The 25430-nt window shown below is 38.0% G+C and overlaps 1 protein-coding gene across 1 annotated transcript; it reads left to right on the forward strand.

Annotated features, from left to right (window-relative positions):
* The first annotated feature begins 58 nt into the window (after positions 1–58).
* LOC113094527 (isthmin-2-like) lies at positions 59–18063 on the forward strand. The gene is made up of 6 exons (XM_026260106.1): positions 59–841; positions 7457–7699; positions 9379–9664; positions 13159–13296; positions 15135–15203; positions 16429–18063. Exons 1-6 carry the CDS (start codon positions 713–715, stop codon positions 16944–16946), a joined length of 1383 nt encoding a protein of 460 aa, XP_026115891.1. The 5' UTR covers positions 59–712; the 3' UTR covers positions 16947–18063.
* The last annotated feature ends 7367 nt before the right edge of the window (positions 18064–25430 follow it).

A 25430-nucleotide genomic window follows, 5' to 3' on the forward strand; every position in this document is an offset into this window, starting at 1 on the left:
CTTAAATAAGCCAAAACTTTTCTCTTTACTGGATCTCATGAGGATGCTATAACCCACGCATGCAGCTCCAGATTTCACGCTTCAGTCGTTCATTCATTGTCAGTCAGTCACTGTGGGGTTTATGAACCCCTCCTCCATGCAGAGACGTCACACAAGCGGGGGGAGATGAATGTCACCTCCAGCGTGAACTACTGAGGGCATTTCACCACAGTACCTGCATGAGGTGTATGTAGACTTCTGCGTGCGCGAGTCAGGAGCGCATCATAGAGCTTGTATTCGCATACTAGCGCTGCGTTCATCGTCTTGGACCTTCAGTTGCTCAGTGCGTGTTTGAGGAGCTATCCACACTCAAGCGAGACTGTTCTTCATTTATTTCCACTGGATAGAGGCAAACTCACCACACTTGAAAGAGGAATATTAATGTTTGGGAACCGCTGAAATGCGTTTGGAGACCAAGAACCTCTCAGATTTAGAAGATCTGAGGGACACGCGGACATGAGGGTTGTTCTGTTGCTCACTGAGAATTTGCTTTACATGTTGAATGCCTAATGCATTTCTGACGTTTTAGATGGATTGGTTTTATATGAGGGATGGGCATACAGAACCTTGGAACTGAAGAGGGTTGAGTGCCGAACATAGAAACTCATCAAAAGTGGTGCACGATTGCAAAATCATAGTAAAAACTGCCCTTATTATATTTTTTTACGAAGTCATGCTGATTCGAAGTCGAGCTTTAGGGTGGGCAGTTTTCTTGACACTTTGTCTACTGTTGGTGAAGGGGTTCCCTGCAAAAAGACGAAAAGCAAATCACATCAAGAGCAAGAGTGAAGCATCTCTAGAGGTAGGATTTCATCAGTAATTAATGATTCATTAGCTATTTTTTTGACATTTTATTTTAAAGCAACAACAGAGTTGTAAAAAAAAACTTTGAATTCCTACTGATTAAATTAATTAGTCAGAAAATCCCAAATAAATGCTAATGTCATTTTGGAATGAAACACAAAACCTTTAGACCTTTTAGACCTTTCATCTGCAGGCACATGGCAATGTTAATGACAAACAAATGTGTGTTTTATCTATATTTCTATATATTTTAACTGAAAGGAGAACCGTTTTTTCAAGACAAACATATGTGTCATACAATTATCATATGTTCAAAAGGATACAATATTTGTTGACTAAAACAGTGATTTGATATTCATTGTGACAACTAGTCTGCTTTACTATGCTGCAGAACGCACTGAATTCAAATGAGTTTTCATAGAGCAGCAGGTATCAGACAGGTATGAATCTTTTTATTCCATGTCATATCATATTAACCAAGGTGATGTTTATTAGAGGTCAAACACACTGAAAATACAGTTTCCAGTTAAAGTGTGCTTAATGCTTGGAATGGCAGGGTGGTTAATTTGCCCCATCTGTTAAATGATTAACCACAGTTTAATGTTCATGGGTTGTTTTGGGTATTTAATTAATTCATTTCTCCTTCAGCCGAGAAGTGAGGTCACATTGAATCCAGGGCTATGCTGGGACTTTTTTTTCATGAATCAGCTTTATGGAGTGTTAACACAGAGAGGAAATGCAAACCTATCCCAGACTGAATTTTAATAGTCATTTCCGCTCTGAAAAGAAGTCCACTATCCTAGATGTAAAACTAAGGCCCCTCTTGCATGTACACATGAATAAATCTATATAGTAGATAATCGACTCACTATGCATTACCTGAGAAGGGGGTTAAGAACACATCAAGGGTGCGAAGACCTGACAGAAAGCACATTGTGCGCTGTGTGAAAACATCACGTCTCCCCCACCTTTTAAGCCAATTGGGAAAGATGTTTTTATTAAAGTAGCCACTGGGGTTCATGCAGACATGGGAGGGCCATTGTTTCCCCTACGCAACAGGATGTATTTTCTTCACACAAAAAAAACTGACACTTACTAATCAAAACAGCCAGCTGGAATCCGATACGCCATGCTCAGAGAAATCTCATAGGAGTTCAGCGGCCTTGGTGCTATAATTGATAAGCCCAATAATCACAGGGCACTTCCTCTCCTCAAGCCCAAGCAGACACCAATTCCACAAATGGCGCCAAATTCTTGAGCCCCTCTTGGAAGCTTATGTTGCTTTTTCTTAGCATTGTGCCGGATGACTCGGGTGCGGAAAGCTCTCAAATGTCCAGTGCTCTAATTGAGGTTAAGCTGAAACTGTAAACCATAATCTGTTTGAAAGTATATGGCGAATGCCTTGGTAGAAGCTATATTCAGAATTTAATGAAGAAACACCAGATAATATTTCACAAAAACCACCAGAACACACACATACCAGCTTGAAAGTAGAAATAGATTTAATAATGTGCCTGCATGTTGCTGAGTACAACCATTTTTCAGATCTTGGCCCTACAAAACATGTTGTGCAGCACCGAGATCTGATTATAAACATCTGAAGCTTGTAAAAGAAAAGATACGTTTCCAATCTGCCTTTTTTCCAGTTTATATCATTAATAGAGTTCGTATGAAGATGTACAGTGCTACTGGAACATTTGGTATCAAGTGTCAACAGGAATTGTAGTGGTATGTGATTAATGAGGCTTAAACTACGTGACGTAAATGAAGAGTTTTTGACACAAGCCGTCTGAGAGAAGCCAGACATCGATCTGTGTGGGATATGTCAATCGAGGCGCTATAACCTTGAGGTTCACTTGCTGCACAGAAAAGTGTTTTGCATGTAAGCACATTTCTGCCCTTAAAAAAAATAATAAAAAATATTGGCACAAGTGATTAAAGTAAAAAAATAATAAAAATATAATAATTATTAAGTCAGATTGTGAGATATAAATATAAAATAAAAATGCAATCATAAGACAAAGTATGAAGTTTACAATGTAAAACATGCAACATCAACTGTGAGAAACAACGTTGCAATTGTGATGTAATTCAAAATTCTGGGATGATAACTAACAATTTTAAGAAATAATGTAAAAAAAAAAAAAAAAAAATCAATTCTAAGAAATAGTCACAATTTTGAGAAACAAAGTTGCAATTATAAGGAAAGTTGCAGTTGTGAGCCACTGTATTTTGCAGTTGTGGAATATAAAGTCACGAATTCAAAAATAAAGTCACAATGAAGAGAAACAAATTAAGGCCACAATTACCTTTTTTTTATTTTTTCACACTGAAGCAGAAATGAGCTTCTATAGTTGTAAATGCATGACACACTAACTAGGAATAAGTACTTCTGACAGTGTGACTAATCCTTGGCTCGAAGAAAAAAATTGCTTTTCCCTCTTTTTTGGAAGAGAATAATCAAATCCATCCATTTTATTGAATTATGAACAAGCCGCTCAGTTTTCCGTCGCTAATGCGTCCCATTTGCTTTCTTTCTAAGCGGTCAAAGGTAATGCTTTGTGAGGGTGTTGGGGAAATCAGACTCTGAATGTTTCATGTGCTTTGGGACTCTGTTCCCTCTCCAGCTTCGGTGCCCTGATGCCCTTGTTTTGTTGGCACCTCGGCTCCAGCATATTCAGCTCAAAGCATCCCCAGACCACGTGTGTGTGTGTGTGTGTGTGTGTGAGGTATTTATTTTGGCAGAGGCGTATTCATTTATTCTCTTAGGTCTCCGCGCCCGTCCAGATGGCACGTCCTATAAAACAAAATAACTGTTTGTGAGGAGAGAAGATAACACATGGTACACTGATGCTGTTGAGGCATGCCAAGAGAATCAGATTGTAACATGGTGGTATGCTGGAAGAAAAAAAAATAGAGAAAGAACAACATAAAGGCATGAGGACAGTGATCGTCTCTGCTAGGATCTGGGCAGGATTCCATCCTTACCATGTCACTCTGCTCACGAGTGGCCTTGCTGTCTTGCCTCTTCTGTTTCTGTTGGCCCTCTTTGTGGAGAGTCAGGAATTCTGGCTCCAGGGACTTGGTTGTTGCGAGCCGCTTTGCAACACAGGAAAGTTTTTTTTTCTTGTATTTACCTGTAGAACTCAAATGAAAACATAGCCATCCTTTTCGTCTCAGCTGGTGGGTAAGCAGTTTCACCCATGTAAAGAAAGAGTTTAACACAAATGGCAATGCTGAGTGAGGAGCTTATCTTGGCATTACTTTTTCTCAGAGGTTTGATTATAGAATGATTGAAGGGAACAGTATGAAAGCTCTCTGGAAGGCGCACAAAGTGAGGAAACACTCAGAATCCTTCAGCTCAGACCAGGCAGGCAACGAAAACTTTGTGGATGGTAACGTCTCATTGGTTTCCACAGGACTGTAAAAAATGGACAGTAGTTCCCAACTGTACTCCCACTGTGTACTTCCTAGAGATTCATTTAGCTGACACGTTCTGCTTCAAACCCTAGTAAGCTGCCTTGATGTTTACTATCTTCTAAAGGCCCTTCACATCAGACATGAAATGCCAAATAATACAGCATGGGGAGTAAAATGGCCAGTACATTCATTCATATACAACAAAATTATGTTACCTTAAATTAGATGTTGTCACAACCAGTCAGTAAATTAACAGATTTAAGTCTCAAGAAAGTCGAGACACACTGTAGTAGTGTAGTTTTCATTCTCTGTCTCATTTCAGTTCAATCAGACGTTTCTGTAAAATGACTCACGGTTTAGCGAGTCAATAAACTAGTAATGGTCCCTCTGTTGAACAAATTCCAATGAAAATCATAAAAATACTGAATTTAAATCGAAACGTTTGTCGTTTGGACATTAATAATTGTTTAAGGATCATTCAAGTAGTTTCCTTTCCTCCTCCCAACCCCCTGTGATAATGAACTTCATTAGAGCCAGGGTGAAGTTTATCGTCTGGAGCAGAGGACATCTGTTTTGCGTGTGGGAGAGACACTCAAGCAGTGAAGTGAGACAAGGCAGGCCACGAATGATCAGTAGAGAGAGGCTTTGATCAGACAGACTCAACTCCCCCCTCTCTACGGCATCAGAAGGGAACACAGAACATCAAACTGAGTCTCTAGATGAGGAAGAGCAGGAATACCACATGCTGAAATGCACCAAGGTGGACATTTGAAAGTAAGGGAGATAGAGAGAATGCCTGCAGAATGATGTGGTCATGATGAGGACATATGTGTCTCTTGCTTTCTGATTTATGCTTGTGTGTGTTGCTGTTCTTTTGAAGACTCTGGCTTATAGACGAGAGAGGGCCTCCTCAAGAACTCTTTGAAGCGCAGCATGACCCAAAATGTAAAGTCTAAATTGAGTTTCATCTGGCGCTTATTGCATGTTGGAGAGTGCATGAAACTAAAGACAACATGAGCATTTATAATATTTACTTAGAACATTTAAATGTGCCTGGTCTGATTCTGCACAATTCATCAGTGTATATTAAGAAAAAGAAAACAATGTTTGTTTTGTTTGCACAATGTGTGTGCAGAGAAATGTATATATATATATGGTAACACTTTATAATAACTGCACACTATTAATCATTAATTAAGCATTAGTAAACAGATCATTCATAATTTATAAAGCATTAATAGACAGTAATAATCAGTTTATAAATACAGATATAAATGCTTTATTCTTGATTTAAAAGCATATCTATAATGTGTAATTTCATTTTCTCAATTAAGTATAGCATTATTTACAAACCAGTTATTTAGGAGTTGCCAGTGATTCATAAGATCACAAGAAATGTAGTAAATTCGGGTAGTTATAAAGCATTTAGTAGTGGTCAGTTAAATATTTATGTGAGCTCATCTAAAGTGAGGACTAGTTATGCCTTGTAAAGCATTTATAAAGGATATTTAAAGGCTCAGTTATCTCATAAACAAAAAACAGAAACAAACACAACACAGTGATACAGAACATAGAAATATTAACAGCCTTTAAATCTCATTTGTAAAAGCTTTATAAGGCATAAATAGTCCTCACTTTAGATGAGCTCACAAAAATAGTTAACTTACAACTACATATGTTTTATAACTACCTGAATTAACCCTGAATTACAGTAGAAATACAAGTTAATAAACAATTTATTAACACTATAAGTAACTATTACTGTCTGAATAAAAAGATGTATGAATGCACATTTAAATAGTTTATTAATCATTTACTTACAATTTCTAAGTGATCTTATGAACCACTGACAACTCCTTAATAACTAGTGTGTAAATAATGCTATACTTAATTTAGAAATGATAAATTGATCATTGATAAAGTATGAAAAAACAATTATTAAATACATTATAGATATGCTTTTAAAACAGGTATAAAGCATTTATATCTGTATTTATAAACTGCTTATAAATGTCTATTAATGCTTTATAAATGATGAATTAACTGTTTCCTAATGCTTAACTAATGATTAATAGCATGCAGTTATTATAAAGTGTTACCATATATATATATATATATATATATATATATATATATATATATATATATATATATATATATATATTATATATATATATATATATATTATTTAAGGTCAATTTTGTGAATAATAATTAGTCTGAGGACATTAAAGGATTACAGTAATATTTTACATTTAATAAATCAAATAAGCACTTAAAAAATGCCTTGATATTTAAAAAAGAAAAGAAAAAAACACCATCATCTGCCTCATTTTTGAGGCTTAAGCCTTGTTGACATGATTGGTAACAAGGAACAAAGAGCTTTAGAGTATTGTCATGGTTTGTGGACAGCAGGAAGCCTTTCTTTGTACCACCACAGACTGTATGTCTCCATATTAAAGTAAACCAGATGAAAGAGATAAATATCCCTTAATGTGTAATCATTTACCTGCATGCACTGTCCTGACTCCTGAGTCTTCCTCCAGGAATTCATAGTCCCTCCATCCGTTGAATGCAGCCATACTCGTAATGTCAAACAGCTGTCAAGAGAGTGAGCCATGACTGTCTCAGACTTAGTGAGAAAGAGCGAGCAGCAGAAATAAGCGTGCAATTCCTCTTCCTTGTTGATGTTTCTCTGATGTCTGTTTTGTTATGTTGCTAATGGTAACTCAATGAAGCATCCATTGAAAGATATGCAGCATGGAAATCAAAAAACACGAAGAGCACTTTTTGTATCCGAAACCTTAAAAGAGACTGACAAAGTCTTCCAAAGTTCTGGGAAACAGCCTTTTCCTGGATCATTAAAGCAAAAGAGAGGTCTTAAATTATTCCCATGATTTCTACTAATCCTGTTCCAAAATCCACCTGATATGCTGTCACATGCTAGACATTTCACTCCAGATGGGTTTATTTGAAACCCAGACATCTTATTTCGTATGGACCATAAGGTCACAGCTTTATAGATTTGATATGGTGTTAAACTAAGACTGATCCTCTAACCATCTTTATCTGCATGACGGAATTTCTCAGAGGTATTTATCTTTGGTCCTTTCTGGGAGCTTTATACATAAGGATGCTTTCATCTAAATAAAGCTGGTCAGATCACCATAGGATACTTTGTGTGCACTTCCCAGGTCAGAGGTCACGGTGACTCCAAAGATGTCAGACAGGCACTGCTGGACATTCATCGGAAGAACCAGTTGAGGAGTGAGCCACCTTTGCCCCGCCGTCATAAGAGGAGATGGTCGCAGATTCACTCAGAGGGAGACCTTCCCAAACCTGCTCCACAGGAAGAAGAAGAACCCTTCATTTTAGACCTGAAGAACTTCCCTGACCTTGCCAATGCAGACCTGGGCTCCCAGAACCCAAACATTCAAGTAAGAGCAGTCCCAGTCTCACCTTATTGTCATTTTGATTGCCTCAGTATCAAGTTTCTTCCTGTATATACAGTAAATGCTTTTGAAGAAGTAATACAGTGTGATTTCGTGTTTTGTGGGTCTTAAGTTTCTTTTGTTGTATGTCTGTATATCTTGGCATTAGTTCTTCTAAAGACAGTTGTTAATATTATGAGGGTAGTTTGTTATTCCAGATATGTTTAAAATCTCGCTGTTCCCAAAACCTTGTCATTATTTCCTTAGGGTGAAATCAATCATTGTATAATGAGCAGGGTAATGGATTGATTTGACTTGGCAACAGTTTGTGGTGTATGTAATTAACCTATGCACTCATTGTTTCACTGTTATTGGTGCTGTGATTGCAGTAGGGACTTCAGGTTTCTGTGTTGTTGCTGGTCATGGCATAACTGCTTCTAAACCGGAAAGGCCTCTTAAATTACCCCAAGCACGACCTTTTTTCTGGTGTAGCTCATTTCAGCCATGCCGCTCAAACTTCTGCACAGTGTACCAAAAAGAAATCCCGAGAAAATCCAAAAGGTGAAAGGCAACAGTATTATTTTTACAGGCACTTTTAATGCTCCCTCCAAGAGCAGATCCCAATCTTTAAATGTTTTTACAACACCAGTAAAGAAGGAATTTTTATATTTTTAGTACTGTTATGAAGTTTATGTGTGTAAGTGGACCTGAGAGGAAACAAAGTTAAACTTAAGGGAAAAAATACACAGGAGATCACTGGTAAGCAAACTGACTTTTATAATAAGTAAAATTCAAGAGTCTTCCAACTGGGATGGATCCATCTTCCATGCATTTTTGAAAAAGCTATTTTTTTATGTGTCTCCTATATGGTGGCTGCTAATGTAAATATATGAGTTGCTGCATTTAGCAGGTAATGTGGTAAACATTATGATTTTAAGTCGTCAGTTTGTACTTAACACTTTAATTTTTTGAGCTGGTATATCTAATGTTATCTTCTTTTTTTATGACTCACCATTCCTAGTGGCAGCAAATTTGAAATGCAGCAGTGTTTTCTTTTACATCCGTTTTGCCATTAAACTTAAATTTGCCATTTAATGGACCTCCAGTCATCTAAACCTAGGATCTTTTTTGTCTTTAAAAATGACGTCTTGTCTTCTTTGAAAGTAGAACACAGTCATGATTAGTTCAAGGAGGAGCTGGAGGCCGACTGTTGTAAACAGTGCAGTTACAGTAGCGTAATCACCCGCTCTAAACTGCTCCGTGCCTTTATAAACAGCTGCAGCAGCCATCAGATTGTTTTGCTGTAGGGGAAATAAACAACCAGTCCTTTGTCTCGGCCTGCTGGAACACTTGCTATCGTTTTCAGGTCTGCCTGACTCGGGCACTACGAGTCCAAGCATGCAAAGAACAAATCTGTCACCTCAAAACATCCTTTGAAATAAACAAATTTGAACTTTGAACATACTTAACTTGAATGCACAGCTATAACAAACCACAGTACCAAGGGGTGGTAGAGTTACCTTTTAAATGTAGTAAATATTTATAATTATTATATATAGCATATATACTGTATATAATCTAATTTGGTCAGGCTTGTTTGGGCTGGTTGTCCATCTTGAACCCGCAACAAACTGGTTATAATGTTTTGTAGGACTTTCTGATATCAACTTGTATCTCTCTATTAGGTTACCATTGAGGTTGTGGACAACCCACAGATGGAGATTGAGATGGACCTTGCCAAGGAGAGCATGAATGACTGGTCCTTGAGCTCAGAAGAGTGGCTGGGCCATAAAAAGCTCTTCTGGCCGCTGTTCTGGGAATATCACGACTCCAGTCAAGAAAGTCCTGGGCAAGGGAGTCTGGAGGAGAATGGGGAGGACCCCAGTTATGAGGGAGAAGATTCCCTGTTGAGTGGAGTGGGTGCAGACTGGAACAGACGATGGAAGGACTGGGACTCCATGGACAATTATGGTAAGCATGGGTAGTTTTTGCCAGTTAGAGTTTGGACACATCCCAATTGCTGTGCAAAAGTGAAAGAAAAATCATAATAATTGTCCTGAATTAAAATGCTTTGATGTTTTTTTTTTTTCAACTGTGTAATTGGAAACCCTGAGTTTTTAGTTTTTGTTTTTCTTCAGCCTTGTTATCAGAAGTATCAGTGCTCATGTTGGGGCTTCTTGGAACGCCGGAGCACGTATGCCTAGCTGATTTCCTCAGCAATGCGGGCCCCAGCCTCCTCTTTAGGACTTGACATTATGATTTATGTTTTAAGGGTTGCACTCAAGAACTGCTACATAAACGTGCATTCTGTCACCAATTCCCGAGACTTTCTCTAGATGCCTATCAACAGTAAACGGTGAAAGGTGACCCAGTGATGTGTGTCCTAGCACATTATCACAATATTAGTTGTGGTTACGCATGTTATCTCACCACTAGACTGCTTCTTTGTCGGTTAAGCAGATCATTACTTCAAAAAGTTTACATACGGTGCAGACTGTAGCGCTGAAATACCATTTTAAAAAGCTGACCACAATCTATCATCAAGTGCGCTGAACCTTCTCAAAGTATATGGTGAAAAAAAGATCATAGTCAAAAATATTGAATAAGGGATTGCACCAGGAAACTCAATGCTACGTCTGGTTCATGTTAGTGACAGCGGGCTTGAGCATCAGCTTTGTGTGTCCTTCCTTTGAAGTTGAAACCAGTGCTCGGACAACGTGGCTGTTTGAAACCTGGGCCCCGGCGCTTGCTAAGAGCAGCATGGGGCTCTTCACTGGCTAAACAACTAATATTTGTGTTCAATTAGACAGTAGATTGAAAGAAGGGCCGGCATGCTTGGGCTGACAAAGAAAGCGTCTGCTGTGTTTTCATCCCATGACTGGGGCTGTGGTATGATTCACACAGCCTAGCCCTTTGAGTCCTTTCTGGAATTCATGGCAGTTCTCAGGCTTTGGAATGGAAGTGTTTTTCTGCTTTTGTTTTGTCTGTCGTTTCCATTTTTTCACACCGAAGTTATATACACTGCATGCCTGAGGACGTTGTTAAAGCATTCAGTCACTCTTTTATGTGTAAGACATTTAAAAAAAATTGGCAAACAACATCAAAGTGCTAGGAAGTATAATAGTGTACTCAAAGCGGTTTTGGGTAATTTTTCTGCCAATTAATGAATGAAATAATGACTGTTTATTTCTGTTTCCAATGACTGTTTCCAAACATGTAGAGTTTAATCCTATCTCATGAGATTACTGTTCAGACTATTGTTCACTTGAAGAAAGATTAATAATAATAATAATAATAGTACATTTAAATTGTATTTTAATATTAATATTAAATTAATTTTAATATTAAACTGGTCAAAAATGTCAGTCTTTTTTTCAGTTTTAAATAAATTAGGTTGTTTTGAACTTGTTTTGAACAGAATAATGTGTCATAGTTTCCACAAACAGCTTGGTAATGTGTATTACAATATATTGTAATATGTATATTTATTTATTTATTTTCAAAATGTTTACAATTTAGTGATGGTATCAAGCACAACTGTGGTGTTAAAAGTGGCTCTTTAAACTTAATTGGCAAAAACTGTGTTGTGTTCATTTTGTTTTATATTGGTGCATATGCGAGTAAATGAATAATGTCTTTCTTCATTATTGTGTTTATTTAGTGCAAAACCTGTGATAAACCTGTCTTGATTATTTGTAACTGGACTTTTTAACATTTTTTTTTTTTTTTAGATCTATCAGCCCTGCTTACTATACTAACACTAGTGTCTGCAAAGTAAGCAGGACTAGCAGAAATTTCGAACAGCACATAAAAGCAAAAAAAACTTATGCTGCAGTGGCTTTAAAACCAGAATTTACATTTATCCTTTAACCAGCTTTATTTCACAAGGGCATTTTTCATCTCCATCTGTCACTGACTTTCAGGGTGATCCTCCATTGAGGTTGTGTTCCACCATGTTCTGTCAGCTTCATTAGAGAGAAAGTGCATTGGTGGTGTGCGGTTAAATCCAACAACCAGCCAAAAAAGAAGCAATTGCAGCATGCTCGCTGTGTCTGTGTGAGCAGGAGAGCCTCTGAGGATGTGGGTACGAAACCAAACCCGCTTCTCTCTGCTGCCCCAATGGATCCCCTGCTCTAAAATAGTCCTAATGAGTGTACTTAGAGTAGGATGTGTTGTGTACAAACAAGCCTGAATGGGGAACGGAGAAGGGCAAATGAGCCACATTATTAATGATGTGGTCTGCTCTAGAGGCGTACAGTAATGAAGCGCTTTTCTGCAATTATGGTGAGCCACAGAATTACAGGCGGGCCATGTTCAGCAACAGCTTGGTAGAATGTTATAGCTTTAGTCATTTTTTGCTCTCAACTGCCTTTATGAAATTATTTACCATATAGTAAATTATTACAGCGCCTATGAGATTTTAGTTGGTATAAACAAGGTTCTTTGACAGCAAATATAAAGCGATTCAGTTTGGGTGGTCTTGATCGCTTGTGTATCTCTAATTGGAAATGAATAATGGATGTCTGGTCATGTTGTCACTGCAAAACAGTGACATTGTGAGACACAACACAGTATCAAAACATTATATGAGGTTTAATATACAATTTTGTGCAGATTTTATCCTGTTGGGGGCTACCAAGCTCAATTACGCTACACCAAATAAAGTCGGTATTTCTTATTTGAGTTTGAAGTTAGTGTCTTCTTTGCTGTGATAGTATGAGTGGGCGTCTTCATCATCCAAATGTGGACCCTGAATTAGCAAAAACACCTGGTAACCAACAACAATGCAGCCAAAATACATCACAGAGGAAACCGTGCACTTATTTCTCTCCATCACTACCGCCATGGAGTGCTCTGAAACTTTAATCTCTTTAGCATGGTGGTGGAAAGAGAGCATTGTTGGAAAGCGTCTAAGCTATTAGGCCTTGCCTTCCTGCTGAAGTGTTTGTATTGGCTCAGTTCTCACAGCTGTAATCGGCCGACTTTGCCTCTGACATATTTATTACCAAAAAAAGCAAGCCTGGCCTGCCAGAAAGGCCCACATTTTGTTCATTAGAGAGATTATATTTTACAGAGAAATACGCAATATTAATTTAGTTGCGCATCATTAGATTTCTTACGCAAACAACAGAGAGATGCACTTACCATCTTGGTTGTTTAAGGACTTCCTTCTATGTCAGTCCCAGTATGTTGGAGTTCAGATGCACGCAGATTGAAGTTAAAGGCGTAACCTCAGTACTAGAACTGAGTTAAGGTATTTTAGTTGAAGATTTCACTTGAAGAAGCTTGTGTAGAGTAAAGAAATTCCTTTACCATTAATCCCAACTCATTTGTGGTTTGACCTGCATTGCATAACATTCCCACATGCTGTGTGAGGAATTCGTTAGATTCAATTTATACTGTAGAAAAGGTCTTCCTTTTTTCTCAAAGATTTCCTACACTCATTATTTTGTTTTTATCTACAGAATATGAGGAGGAAGAATGGAGCGACTGGTCACCTTGCAGTGTCACCTGTGGACATGGAAATCAAAAGAGGATTCGTTCATGTGGCTATGCCTGCACTGCCACAGAATCACGGACATGTGATTTAGAGCGTTGTCCCGGTGAGACTGTCAGTGCTGTCACTTATACTCAGGCCTTTGCAACCCAACAATGCACTTCACTACCCACTACTGATCTTGATCTTAATTCCATCCGACTCCTAATTATGCTGATAGTGATGGAAAACTTCACTAATGCCTCTCATTCATCCCTGTCAGGCATGCAGAAGTTGAACAAACACCAGGGACACCAGGCTCGTGTTAGAAAAGAAGAAGTCTGGCCTTCTGTGTGTTTACTGTATACACTATAAAACCGCTCTTTGAGAGCAGCAGGCGTTTACTTGGCTTCAGTATCGCAGCTCAATGAGGGCTTTCAGTTTAAAAGCCCCTGATACAGGGCGGTCCACAACCTGCCACAAAAACGTGCATTACACATACACACACACACACACACAAAAACATTTATTTGGTATAAGGCGAGTGTGATTTCACCAAGTACAACATGTTCCTGGATCAACATCCTTGTTGATCCTGGAACAACATTCCAATCAACCAATCAGAATTGAGATATTACTTTTCAGAAAATATCTGTTTTAGGCTTACAACCAGAGTTAGGTGCTTCTACAGCTTTGTTAATCAGCTATAATTTCCCACTGATTTTGGGAATAAATTATGGGTAGGGTTAGGTTTAGGGGTAGGGATTGGGTTAAGTCTATATTTTTGGACAATAATGTTGATCCAGGATCATTAGAAGATGTTAAAACATGCTTACTTGGCAAAATCACGGCGACCTTGCTATAATGAAGTATGTTCAATCTAAGATACACTGCTATTTTTGAATGCCAAAAGAGAAATGATGCTTTTTTCAGATAGATGGTGTAGTTTTGAGAAGGGGATGAAAAATCTGACTTTAGACCCCTGGATGTGGAACAGGTTAAACTCATTGTTGCTGGCAGACCAGTTTAACTATTTTAGCCATGGTGGCATAGGTGTAACGTTAACCAACTCCAGGCTAAGACTAAAATTAGCCTAATGTTTGTGTAATCTATGTAAACTGTATGCACATCATAAACCCTTCTTTTTAGGCAAGTACCAGATATAAGTGTCACGCCATAAAATATTTTAATATGACTGCATTTGTATTTAACGTGATCACAGTTTAATTAAAAAACAAAACAAAAACATTTTAAGTTGCTATTTAGAACGCTTTAATTTCCACAGTTATTCAAACAGTGAATCAATTATATACAGAAAGTGAGCAAAAAACATGCACATTATCAAATAACATCACATTATGTCTGTTAAGTCTAGCTCGAGTTTAAGCACTAAAAACACTTAAACAATCACATTATGATCAGTGAGGTTATTGACACTGTATAATGAATCTTTTATGCTGTATGCATATCTGTACTTTGTTGTTTATGATGAGAATTTACAAAAGGGCAGGATTCTGTCAGTGAGCGCACGTGCACTAAATAAAACGTTTCACCCGGATGCCTCTGATTGGCCATTGTGTTCATAAGCTCAACAGAATCGTGTTTGATTGGGTATTATGCACAATGCTGTAAACATGTAAAAATAAATATCCAGAATGAAAAGATCTAAATTCATTCAGATCTAAATCAACATTTTCCATTTTATTTTCATTTCCTTCACGACAGCCCTTTAATTTCAGACCTGTGGCCAGGGGAAGACTAAGCCTGGCCTAGCCATACACACTATGCATGGAGGAAAGTCTGTACATTTAAGTGAATTGTGCTTAATTGTGCTAGCTGAACTAGTCTTGATTTTTGGTTTGTTTTTTACTGAGATTTTTATTTTCAGGAGGGTTTTTAAGATCATGTTGTGTTTTTATTTAATATTTCATGTTGATTTTAAAATTTTCTCTATTATATCTACAGATGACATAATTCCTGTGACAGAACCTACTCCTCATGAAGTTGGAAACAGCACAGAGCTTTTTGGCACAGGTTGGTTGGTTTTGATTGTGTATTTATGTGGTGTTGTCATTCAGCAATTCAGTATTCTGATGGTGCCATAGTAGTTTTTAAATGTGTTTAGGGTGAACATTTTTGGTATTTCAGAAAAAAAGAAGAAGGTATTTCATAACACATGTCCAAAAACCCCTTACAGTGCCAGGTTACACTGTTCAAAAACTGTTAGTAGCAATGTAATTTTTTATACTTTTTTGAAAGTGACATACAGCCAAGTATGGTGACCCATACTCAAAATTCATGCTCTGCATTTATCCCATCCAAAGTGCACACACACCCGGAGCAGTGGGCAGCCATTTATGCTGTGGCACCCAGTTGGGGGTTCAGTGTCTTGCTCAAGGGCACCTAAGTAGTGGGATTGCCAGCCCAAGTCTCAAACCCACAACCCTAGGGTTAGGATTTAAACGCTCTATCCACTAGGCCATGACTTCACTGACTTGTTAGTGAAACTATTTCCATTTACATATTTATATTGCCATTTACATATTTATATTGCCATTTACATATTTATATTGCCATTGCTATCTGCAACACTGCATTACTGAATCTCTTAATGGAGGCTTCAGTTAATTGCCTTTCATGCTTCTAGTGTGTTCTTTTATTGTTTGAAATGTTTATAGATTTGTTGTCTTAGCGTACATTTAACTTAATGTCTAGTTCAAAACCTGTTTAATCCGCATCTTTGTAGAAACTTCTCCTCTGAGACTGCAGCAGGAGGAACTCTGTGGGAGCCCTGTTAGACTGTAAAAGATATGACATTCAAATTTTTCACAAATGCTCCACAGAGAGTGTTACTGAGACCACAAAATAAAGAGTCCTCTTCCAGAAACCCCAGTATTTGCTTTGGAGTTTTTTTGTTGTTTTTGTTGGTCTTACTTTTGGCATTGAACATTGAATGTAATAGCTCTTTTCTTTTAACCACAATAAAAATGAATGTAGTTTAAAAACATAACAGGATAAAGTTTTTTTATTTTTTAATCTCTTTACAATGGAACATAAATGTACATAACAGCCATGTTTCAGCATGACCGCAGCACATATTCTTTTGTATCTTTATGTTTTGGCAGCAGACTGAGACAACCCCTATTGCGTGTTAGGCCATTATTCTCAATAATTTATTCTGGCATAATATGAAGTATATTATATTTTATATATTAACCATTTTTGCCAACGTTAATAAATTGATCTGATTACCCTGTAGATGTTGACAGCTGTGAGAAGTGGCTGAATTGCAAGAACGACTTCCTCGAGAAATACCTACACCAGGTCCTGACCGAATTACCCAACTGCCCTTGCATCTACCCATCCGAGGTGGTCTACAGTACTGTCAACATTTTTGATAGGAAGTTACAAAAGACCTTTCGCTGGCAAGACGCCAGCGGCCCAAAGGAGAGGCTGGACATTTATAAGCCCTCTGCAAAGTTCTGTGTTCGCTCGATGCTCTCCTTTGACAGCCCCACGTTGGCTGCACAGCACTGCTGCTACGATGATCACATGAAGCTCATCACTCGAGGCAAAGGGGCTGGAGCCCCCAACCTCATCAGTATGGAGTTCTCGCCAGAACTTCATTACAAAGTGGATATTCTTCCATGGATCCTGTGTAAAGGAGACTGGAGCCGCTTTCATTTGGTTCGGCCTCCCAATAATGGTCTACTTTGTGTCGAGAACCCGCAGGAAGATATCTACATGAATGAGCTAGAGGAGGCCAGGGAGTACTGATCCAGATCATGGATTTCACATTAAATCAACCAGTGTTTGCTTAATTCTGGAGAGTCCTCTAGAGAAATTCTTCTGGAACCTAAAGCTTAGATACTGTAACAAACTGTTTTGTACAGCTCAATTGCAACAACACTGGTTTAACATGTTGGTCCAAAGCCCAGATTGGAAGATCATGATGCAATGTTCTGTCTTCTTTCTTCTGTGATGTTACATACGTGCTCCAAACAAAGTTCAGCGAGAGTTCTTCAATGGCATTCACTAGAACAAGTTCGCTGTATTTTCATTGGATACACATTTGTTGTCCTCAAGTGTCCTCAAAGACTCTGCTCCACCATTAAAGGAATTCCAATAAAGCTGCTAGAAATTGTGAGATATTCAAAAATGCAACAGAATGCCTATTTTGTTGTCTTTAGACCTGAAGCTCAATCCTGGCCTTGCTCCAATCTGTGCGAGGTCAGTCCAAACAAATCAAACAATTCAACAAATCTCTGAGAATAGTTCTTCTCTTTAGAGTTTGTATATTGTTACTCCAAATATACACAGACTTTGTGTCATTGGATATATATTTATGCAGGATCATTTGACCTTTGACTTACTTTTTGCATAGAACTGTAGCAGAACAAAATTAGGGAATCTGAGAAGTGATAGGGAACCTTTTTTGAACTTATCTTTGAGAAGACGCCCCTCATCATTGCAATGCTTGTTTTGTTTTTTTAATCTAAAGTATAATTGGATCCCATTCTGTTTTCAACACGACTCAGCTTTGTGCTGAATGCAATATGAGACAGCCACCTGACACCAGTGCAGGGGGCTGTCAGAGCTTGGTTGATGGATTGAAGTCTTCCTGTAAAGGTGAGGTGAAGGTGACACTTGTTGTAAACGAACATCTCTTTAAATACAATGGCTCTTTCAATGTCTCAGTTCATCCTTGAGTCCCAAACAAAGCCTAGAGGCTTCCATTGGATGTAGTTTGAAGGACCTAAACCACCCTTTTCAGCACAGGTGTTGTCATGATCTCTTTGTGAGATGTTGACTTGGAATGCTGGTGATTTGATTTGTAAATTCCTGCTGACAGATGACTGTTCCATGTAGCAATAAACATCCACCTTTGATACTATCTTACATTGTGATTTTAAGCACAGTATAGTCCTATGAAAGCTGCTGCAGATGCGCATTGAGTGATGTTGAACCTGTGACTAAAAGGTTCTTGATTTAAATCCCAGGTTAGTTACTGCAAGGTAAAGACTTCTGAGGGTCTTCAATGCAGCTGTGATTCTGAACAAGGTACTCAGAATTATGCTTCATGGTTCATCTGCTTGGTAGGGTCTTAAGATCTACATTCCTCTACAGTTAAGTTCTAACTGTAAATAAACTTCTGAACTTAAAGAAAGATAATCAAGGTATTTACATTCGCTTGAAAAATACAGACAGGTTGCAAGTAACACTAAACTCTGCAGGAGATCTCCAAATGTAGGAATGAGCCAAGTACATGTTAGCATCGCTTATGATCCCTGTAAGACCTGAGCAAAACCATGAAGAAGTTTTCACTGAGATAACAATAAATGCCAGCCCTGACATTGTCATTCAGTCCAGCTGTGAGAACACTGGAATCATTCAAATATCCTGCTCTTAGTGATAGTATATTTTAATATTACAGGCATAGATTTTATGATCTTTGTAGTGTGTACATGGGTTCTATCCAAACTAGGCTCATTAGAAATATGTGCCTCTTTCTAAATATGTTTCAGAACTCTGAAAACACACCATACCAACATTGGAGGAATTCATCCGCAAAATGCATTTCCGTCTCCCATTGTTCGCATTTACCCTTTTCCGCAGTCACTTAAAGTGAGCGTAAAAACTTTTTCGCGAAATTAAGGAATTTTTATTTGAAATTCAGTGTTTCCATCACTCGATTCTGAAGCGATTCTTCAAAAAGTACATTAAAGCAGAGTGATGGAAACCCAGCTACTGGTGGCAGTAAAACCGCAACAATTTGTATTACTTTTTTTACACAAATTATGATTATGGGGTAGATTATCAATTAGTCATGACTTATTTCAGCTTGATTCCTTGCATGACCTAAAAACATTTTTACCATAGCGAATAAATAGTAAATAAACAATTTGTTATGTTTGCATAACTTAATCCGCTCCTTATGTTTGGCTTTTCTAATATAGTAAACTTGCTTGTTTGCTCACCTGGTACTTCATTGAACTTGCAATGTGGAGTGCCTTGGTACAAGTTCCAAGCAAACTAAAATTGCATGGTTGCTTCAGAATACATGTTTTTATCTTACAGTTGATCTTTTTTACACTATTGGCTAGGTTTAAGGGTAAGGTTTAGTGTAGGACATTTCACTTTGAAGGTGTTGTGAAACATGTAAGAAGCAACACAATATTTTGCAGAAATGTCACCACAGGCAGGTATGTCCAGTGAGTCTGGGTTGGTTCTGTCACAAGTAAATCGCAGTATCTACCTACCCGAGTTTTGACTTTGGCTTTGTGTGTCAATACTTTTGTGAATAAACTGATGAATGTGGGTATTTGTATAACTAGGTTTAACTAAAATGGAAAATGTAGTACTTTTTTCTAATACTGGTGGTTGAAGTTTAGATAAAATACACTCTTTTCTAATTTGATGGTAAGATTTCACCTTTCAGAACTTCAATAAGAAAGGCACTTTATTTAATTATTGATATTGGAATATATATGTGTGTGTGTGTGTGTGTGTGTGTGTGTGTGTGTGTCTGTGTATATAATCATATATTGAATTATACTTGTACAATTTAGTGACTTTATACAAATGTTATTGTAAAGGTTTGAAAAACAAATGCTGTTTTTTAAGGATATTTTATGTAATGTAAAATTTTGGCATGTCATTTTTTACTGCTGATTTATCATTGTACAGTATTTATTAATTTTGATTTGGTAACTCATTGCTAAGTGGATAATCAAATAATTCTATGCACTATATGACTGAGTTATTTGTCTTATAGGGTAATTCTGGTCTGTGAAAAGGAAAGTGCCATACCACACACCGTTCTACTTCTAGACCTTTCTTTGTATTAAACACTCTGTGTCCAGATATAATAAATCTAACTTTGATTATGTCATGTGTGCTTGAATTGCAGTGTCCTGGGTATAAACATGGTGTTTAGTTGAAGAGATTTCTTTTGAGTAAATAAATTTGTTGAAATGAATACCAGGTGAATTCATAATCTCTGAATAGTCCCAATATATGAGCAAATTTTATGAGTAAAATATGTTTGAAAAATACTTCATTGTACTGTTTAAAATTTTTTATACTGAGCATAATGTTAATTTAAAATACAGAACTATCTTCTTGATTTTGGTCAACCCACACCCATTTTATTTTTATTAATAACCTAAAAAAATGAAGTGTAAAATGATTGCACATCTCAAAAGGTTTTACATCGCACAAAAACAAGAAGTGTGGACAGCTGCCACAGCAAGCTGACACCAGCACCATTCGTTTTCAATCTGAGCATGATGATGGAGTTAACAGTAGATTTGTGTTCTCATTTTCCACTAGATATTAGGTTGCCTTTAACTGCCAGCTTTTCTCAATTACCAATTAAGAGGAAGAACATTTTGTTTTTGGATGAAAAGAAGCATTAGCTTTAAATCAAGCTAATGCAAAATGAATTGGACAACTGGCTTAGTGTGATGTCTTTATTAGAACTACGCTTAATGTTACATATTGGGTAACAAAGCTGAGAAAAGATTGCAGTGATTATCACTAAATAGCAGTCTTGCTATGTAACTGCCATCTGTTGCACTGATAATCTGATGATTTCACGTGAAGCATCACTTGAATACCTCAACCAGGACACAACCTGAACCAAGTCTAAGTCAGGTGCTGCAGTGGGGGTCATTAACCTTTCTCCTCAAGAGAATCAATCAATCCCCTTCTATTCTTTGAGAGCCTGTTTAGTGGATTTTCTAAACATTTTTGTCTGGTCTGTCAACTACACTTATTTAACTTATTTGCCACCTTATATTTTATTGCCCTCTTTTAATCCGTTATGGACAGAGCGTGTGTCCTGTGGCACCTTAGCATGGGCATTGCTAGAAATTCTGAGCCCTGTGCACAGAATTTGCTATGGGACCCCTTCAAAATACTGTTACCTCAGGAATCAGACTTCACTTGTCATGTTCTGTTTTGAATTCACAAAAATGAACCGACTCATTGAAATCTTTTGTTCTGGAGTCAGACAACACTGGTTGAGCTGAATGTTTTTAAGTCACACAAAACTTTAAGTCATTGTAAGAGCTCATTCGTCACTGAATTCAGTCGCAGGGTTTGCGGCATCTTTAAATATAAGTCAGGTAAATAAGTCAGAATTGCTTTAAACCATTTACAAAAAGCAATAAACCATCAGAGTAAGTGGAAACAGTGTTTTATTATAGGTGTGATATTTTCAATTAAATACTAAAAAGGCGTTTGAAGCCCTTTGAAGTGAACATGGCAACCCGTGGATCTCCCACAGCTCTCATCAATGTTTCTTTTCTATCAGTGGAAATAACAGGCAGAAATTACACTCGCTACAGAGTTCAAACAGAATATTTATTAGAGGTCAGCCCTCCATGGCTCCCACAGTGAGCTCAAAGCTTGGCTGCTGGGAACTGGGTGCAGGGAGTCAGGCAAAGATAACTCTACCTGTATTCGGGGTTGTTTGCATAGAAAACACCCTCCTCCCGGAGAACCCCAGGAGGTCAGAGGGATGCCTGCTCTTTGTCCCTCACAACGAGAGGAAACAAAAATAAATAGAGGAGTGAATGGTCACAGGACATTGCTCAAACATAAAGACCATGCTCTAAAGACAGACAACCAAATTGGGTTATTTCATATACGACTGTGGCCTTTGCTCTTGCCCATACATTAAGAATAATTAGGAAGTCTATTTCCAAGCATATGTCTTCTCAATGGACTGCACACCATTAATGCATTAGCAAGCATAATTACCAGTGAACACATAATGTGGAAATGGTTTTGGGGCTCATGAAATGGATCCGTTGAAGTTTACTTAAGCTTACAGATTTTAAGTTCAAAATTAAGTTCATAATGTTACACAAGAGTTATATTTCAAAGGAATGTGGTTCTTTTAAACTTGAAATAAAAGAATCCTGAAAGTTCCCATAAACATGTAAGCAGCTGGCATGCACTGGACCTTAAAGGGGGGGAGAAATGCTCGTTTTCACTCAATATCCTGTTAATCTTGAGTACATATAGAGTAGTACTGCATCCTTCATAACTCCAAAAAGTCTTTAGTTTTATTATATTCATAAGAGAAAGATAGTCTGTACCGATTTTTCCCGGAAAAACACGACCGGCTGGAGGCGTGACGTGTGGGCGGAGCTAAAGAATCAAGAGCGCGAATAGGCTTTTGCGTTGAGAGCATGTGGAAGCTGTGACATTACCGTGAGGGAAAACACATCCAAAACAAACCATGGCTTACAGTCAGATTCAGCCGTTTATTTATGATCCAGAATCAGATCCAGAGGCTGAAACTGAACGAGAGCAGCAGCAGCAACGACTCGCTCCGAGCGGGGCTCGAACCTGGGTCTCGGCATGGGAGGGGACGCACTAACAAGGAGGCAGAGATATTTGAAGCAGTTTTACTCACCGCCTGCGGTTCCAACACACAATCGTGACCCTTTTTCCTTGGGATTGCATCATCCTTAAGAAATAAACGATACGCAAATCCGTCGTCAAACTGGGCCTTGTGAACAAGCATCTTCGAAATGCAGGGAACAAACAAAAACACTTGCACTTAGGACCCATATAAGGAAATTCTGCTCCATCTAACGTCACACAGAGCCATACTCAAAAAAAACTTTCCGAAACTTGTGACAAACCGGAAGGAGTATTTTGGGAACAAAAATACTCCTTCAAACGTACAACTTAATTTTTGAAACTTTGTCCATGTTTAGCATGGGAATCCAACTCTTTAACAGTGTAAAAAACTCAGTATGCATGAAATAGCATTTCACCCCCCCCCCCCCCTTTAAATATTGTTTGTGTGAATGTAGCAAAATTAGGGTGATGTTTTCTGGTTCATGATGACATTCTGTAGTACATGCTGCATGAATTTCAGGGCAAAAGCATCACTGCAAGCATTGATGAATGAGAGCAACTTTTGAGAGGGGCTTGTTTTACAACCAATGCTGGGGCTATAAATAAGGGAGAGCGAGAGATCCAAAACAGACCAGAGAAAAGTGAGTCCATATGGGTGCTAGTGGAATGGACCATGATGAGCCAACATCAAAGCCTCCTGCTCTGACTGAGTACAGCTCGCAGCACAAACCCTGTACTGCATCAGATTCAATATAATAGAGAAGTCTGTGTTCTGCTATTGCTTAATCCTACCCCACTTTATTTTAAAGGAATCAGTTAAATTCCTATTTCTAGCTTCTAAAACTTAATGTGTTATTAGATTGTGTCATAAGTAAACACATTCAATATAGGATAGTCAAGAGTATTTTTGTTACATTGCATCAGATTAGTGGTCTTAAAATATGCATGCACCACTATAACTATTGCTAATTTATTATTTAAACAGACTCCAAATCCTTTCACCTTTAATCATTTAGCAGACGCTTTTATCCAACAGGAAAACAGGAATACTGTATATAATATATAACAGCAAATGTTCGGGAAACATGTTGACTGTCTATTGCCAGTAATGTATTTATGGAGCATCTAAGTCACTTTCAAGCCAAGCAGCTTTATGTTGTTCAATGCAGCAAATCCATGTGACCACCTTGAACTAGTTGCGAAATCTGTGTGGGCAAATAATTTTCAAGGAACCTGTACACGCAGACTGAACAAAGTAGAAAGGTACCCTGTTTCGATATCCACATACTCTCGTGAGGGACATCTCTCTTTACTCTGGGCAGCTAGTCAAAGGGAACTGTCCTCAGACAGTCATCAGCTTTGATTATGTTACAGGTGGGCCACGGAAAATACACTGGAGGCAGCACAACCTGAGAAGCTGTTAAGAAGAGAGCAAGGAACCCTACTTAAAACCCCAATGCTTTTGTTAATGAATATTAATCTGACACACAATTCACACAAAAAGAGACAAAGTACACATCTGCTGAGCAGAAAATGGCCAACCACAATTAATTACAGTGTACATTACACTGGTTTGCTGGGTGTGAAAAGTTCCATCCATTAGCACATTTTGCACGTTTGTTTGCATTACAGCCACTTCCCAGAACTGATATAATTTATTCCCTGTGCCATGCTGGGTCGGTTTCCGGAGCGTCCCGAGTCTGAAACTTTAGATAATATGAATGACATTTGCCTGAAAGCTTTGCTCTGTTACATCCACCGAATGTTGCTGCATGAAAAGTCTGTGAAAACAGATCAGCAGATTTGTGACACGGAGAATTAGAGAAACAGGAACACAAGCTACATTTAACATCTGATGTGAAGAGAGCCTGAGCAATGGTGCGTCATTGCTAATTCATCACCAATTCGCTTTGAAAAGGGTCTATCCAAATATAATTTAAGAGAACTGCCTGCCGGTGGACATCTGTATGATGGCATAAAGCACATTACTAATTCAACACATTACTAATTCAGAGGGAACCTGGGCTAAATGGAAAAGGAAATGCAGCCAAACATATGTAGACCACATTGGCGTCCTTGGAAAAGACGAGGAATCATCAGCAGATGTGTAGACCGTTGAGGGAAAGTGAATAAAGGAAAAACAGTGGGGCTAATTGCATCAAGATTAGTTATTTGTCATATGTCATGATGAACATCCGATTCAAGAAACTTGTAATGTTTAGCAATCAAATGTTTAGATATTGCTTAAATAGGCTTTCTGTGTTAAATTCACTTTAGAGTTATATTAAATAATAATAACTAAGAATTAGATTATTCAAAATGAGGTCTTCCTTAATTTGGCCTCCCACCTGTTTGTACGACAATTTTTTGTTTTCAGAGCCGTTAGCTTAGTGGTGCATTAGCAGCTCATGAATGAGGAGCTACTGTATGTGTACAGACAGCATAGGCACAGGTCTGCTGCCAGTGCCTGGTGGTTAACGCCATGTTTACTCTTCTAGACCAACAGGAATCCCAGATTTCCTAAATGCTTCCTGCAGGAGAACTACAAGTGCCTGTGAGCAGTCTATATAGCCCCCAGGTCTCTGTCCCTTACAAAAAGAGCAGTGTACATGCATATTTGTGCTTGTGATTTATGTCCAAATATCCTCACAGAAACAGGCTTATATGGTGCATATGAAAAGCCTTCATTCTCCCAGACTGCTGGATTAAAACCAAGGATGTCTATGAAGCCTTAAAAAAGCAATACATTCCCATTCATAATGATAATGTGGTTTCATTTTCATTTATTTTATTCATTTTGCACTACAATATGTACATTATAAGGGACAAAAAAAAATGCTGTGATAAAAGTATGCATAAAACCAAGCATGTCTGTAAAGCCTG

This window comes from Carassius auratus, unplaced genomic scaffold, assembly GCF_003368295.1.
Source record: "Carassius auratus strain Wakin unplaced genomic scaffold, ASM336829v1 scaf_tig00215406, whole genome shotgun sequence".
Taxonomy (NCBI): Eukaryota; Metazoa; Chordata; class Actinopteri; order Cypriniformes; family Cyprinidae; genus Carassius; species Carassius auratus.

What these genes read in the sequence shown, in the direction of transcription:
- LOC113094527 (XM_026260106.1), top strand. Translation starts at nt 713, where the DNA reads ATGCTGATTCGAAGTCGAGCTTTAGGGTGGGCAGTTTTCTTGACACTT. An exon ending in AGAGTGAAGCATCTCTAGAG is followed by an intron (nt 842 to 7,456) that starts GTAGGATTTCAT and finishes TGCACTTCCCAG; the next exon opens with GTCAGAGGTCACGGTGACTC. An exon ending in CACAGAGCTTTTTGGCACAG is followed by an intron (nt 15,204 to 16,428) that starts GTTGGTTGGTTT and finishes ATTACCCTGTAG; the next exon opens with ATGTTGACAGCTGTGAGAAG.